The 2,579-nt window shown below is 33.6% G+C and overlaps 1 protein-coding gene across 1 annotated transcript; it reads right to left on the bottom strand.

The window, feature by feature from the left end:
• Window positions 1–1,524: 1,524 nt before the first annotated feature.
• Window positions 1,525–2,241, bottom strand: LOC117177688 (secreted RxLR effector protein 161-like). Its single transcript, XM_033368546.1, has one exon. The coding sequence runs from the start codon at window positions 2,239–2,241 to the stop codon at window positions 1,525–1,527; it is 717 nt and encodes a 238-aa protein (XP_033224437.1).
• Window positions 2,242–2,579: the final 338 nt, after the last annotated feature.

Here is a 2,579-nt window from a genome sequence, read left to right as displayed (position 1 = left end):
TGAAACTAAGGGATGTGTTGAAGGAAATTTAATTTTATTTAAAGTGTCCTTTAAATCCCAGCTATTTTGAACAAATGATTCTGTGTTACCTGAAACCGATTTTAAAACGTTAGAAATATATTTGGCTAAGGTATAAGTAGGAGAACCAATCGTGGAAAAAATTAATCTCCATTTCAAATCTGTTTTCTGCACTTTTGGAAGAGAAAATTGTTGATTTTATAAATACTTTTAACAGTATTGTAAATTCCATACAGTTTACACCTAATCTTGAAAATAATAATTCAATAAATAACCTTCATTTGCAAATTATAAAAAAACTGAAGGTAAGTTAATTACCAATTTGTTTAAAAAGGGGCCTTGGTGTGATAGAAATCTTAATGTCAATTCCCATCATTTATATTGCCAAAAGGTAGGACTTATAAAAGGTTTAATATATAGATGGATAGAATTGAGTGATATTAGCTTCAGGAAAGAAATTTTGGATAAAATTAAAATTACTTTAGTTTAAAATAACACAGTCCGACAAATTTTAAAGCCAGAGACCAGACCTGACATTTCCGAAGGATTTTGATGCGCTGAATTCGAATCCGAGCTCAAAATTGCTCCTGTACGTCAGGTTTTCCAGACATCCTAACCTAAACATGCAAAAAACGCGTTTTTTAGCTTTTAGGATATCTTTATTTTTCACCAAAATATTGTAATTTGAAATTTTTTATTTTAGCGTTTTAATCTATTAAGGCTGAGGTTTTCAGATTTATACTGATGGAAGCTGATGTCGGGCAGAATTGAACGGCAACACACGATATTCAAAAGAAGGTTTTATTGCTTAAGAAGGCACTTGAGTACAGAGGCTGTTAGCGGCGAGGCGTTCAGACTCGGAATGAATGGCGCAGCGGAGAGCGAACGCAGCAAGGCGCGCAGCGCCACCACTCGTACACGTACACACACACATCCTTGACTACTAGAGAAACTCACACTTTAACATTCCCTCCTTTTCTCTAGAAGTCTACATACTATTTTCTATTACATTTAAATTAGTTATTTTCAAAACAAGGAATCGCAGTAAATTAGTAATCTCAACCTTATATTTATTTTCTATTAATTTAAATAATTTACTACTTTAGTAATTAAGAATAAGTTGAACTTTTAGTAATAAATAAGTAATAAGTAATAAACTTTTAGTACAAAAATATCTAGCGTCTCTCTAATGAATATCTAGTTTAACCTTCTTAATCTGTGCATTTTATTTTGAATCAAATCTAATTCTATTTGCAGCTTTGTAGACTCAGTCTATGTAGTCATTCCAGCACCTCCTCCTCCTGAACTTCGGTCACTGCGTCTGTACATAATAAAATAATATGTTCACAAATCCGTCTAATTCAACAACGCATTTCTAAATTTTCTAAAAGGACCCAAGGGGAGAGGCTTTGTAAAGATATCCGATACATTCAGATCAGTTCGCAACCAATCAACTATAACTTTTCCTTCCGATACACACTGTTTCACAAAGTCACCATGTGTATCTTAAAGTTTACTTTTAACTCCTATTTTTTCTCTTTCTTCTAGTTTTGCTCTAATTTCATCTATTTCATCATCGAATGCTTTCAATTTATGACTTCCCTCCTTTTGATTACATTCCCTAGCGGCCCTATTATCACAGAGTAAGGTAATGGGATACATCGTTTTACCTAACATGTCCCTAATTGCTTTATCTAGTGAGACACCCTCTTGGCAACCCTCACTCATGGCAAAATATTCGGCCGAACATGTGGAGGAATTGGGTATTCTTTGTTTGTGACTTCTCCACATAATAGTATCGCCAAACAAGAATATCGCTAATTCACTCGTAGAAGTGGAATCAGGATTGTCCTTGAAGCTAGAGTCTGTATAGATTTCTAAGTTATTCTTTATACCTCTATAGGTCAAGCTTAAATCTATTGTTCCTTGAAGATACCTAAAAATCCTATTAACGTCAATCCAATCTTGTTCAGTGGGATGGGATTGATTTCTAGACAGAAGGTTTACAGCAAACGATATGTCAGGTCTAGTAACGTTTGCTAAATACAGTAAGCTACCTATGGCCTCTCTATATGGGACTTCTATTTTTCTAGATTTATTAGCATTTGCTAAGCTTCTATTTCTAGCCTGTCTGGTAATCATGGGTGCATCTTGAGGTTTACAGTTGGACATATCGAATCGTTCTAAGACTTTTCTAGTATAGTCAGTTTGGTTCAAGGTCATAGTTTTATTTCTCCGGTCTCTAATAATTTTCATTCCTAAATACTCTTTAGGTTCTCCGAGATTTTTCATTTTGAAAACAAAGCTCTATGAAGTTTACAAACTTTATTCTTTCTAGTGTTCTCATCTACATTCACTCCTTCTGGGATTTCCATATATATATATCTTCATCTAAAATTCCGTTCAAGAAAGCAGTTTTTACATCTAATTGAACAAATTCTAAATTTAATTTATTTACTACAGCCAAAGCAGTTCTAATCACAGAAAGTCTAGACACTGGGGCATAAGTTTCTCGAGTTTCATACCTATTTGTATCTTTGAAACCTCTAACTACTAATCTA

Source organism: Belonocnema kinseyi, chromosome 1 (assembly GCF_010883055.1).
Source record: "Belonocnema kinseyi isolate 2016_QV_RU_SX_M_011 chromosome 1, B_treatae_v1, whole genome shotgun sequence".
NCBI lineage: Eukaryota > Metazoa > Arthropoda > Insecta > Hymenoptera > Cynipidae > Belonocnema > Belonocnema kinseyi.
This window is presented reverse-complemented; position numbering and strand designations above follow the sequence as displayed.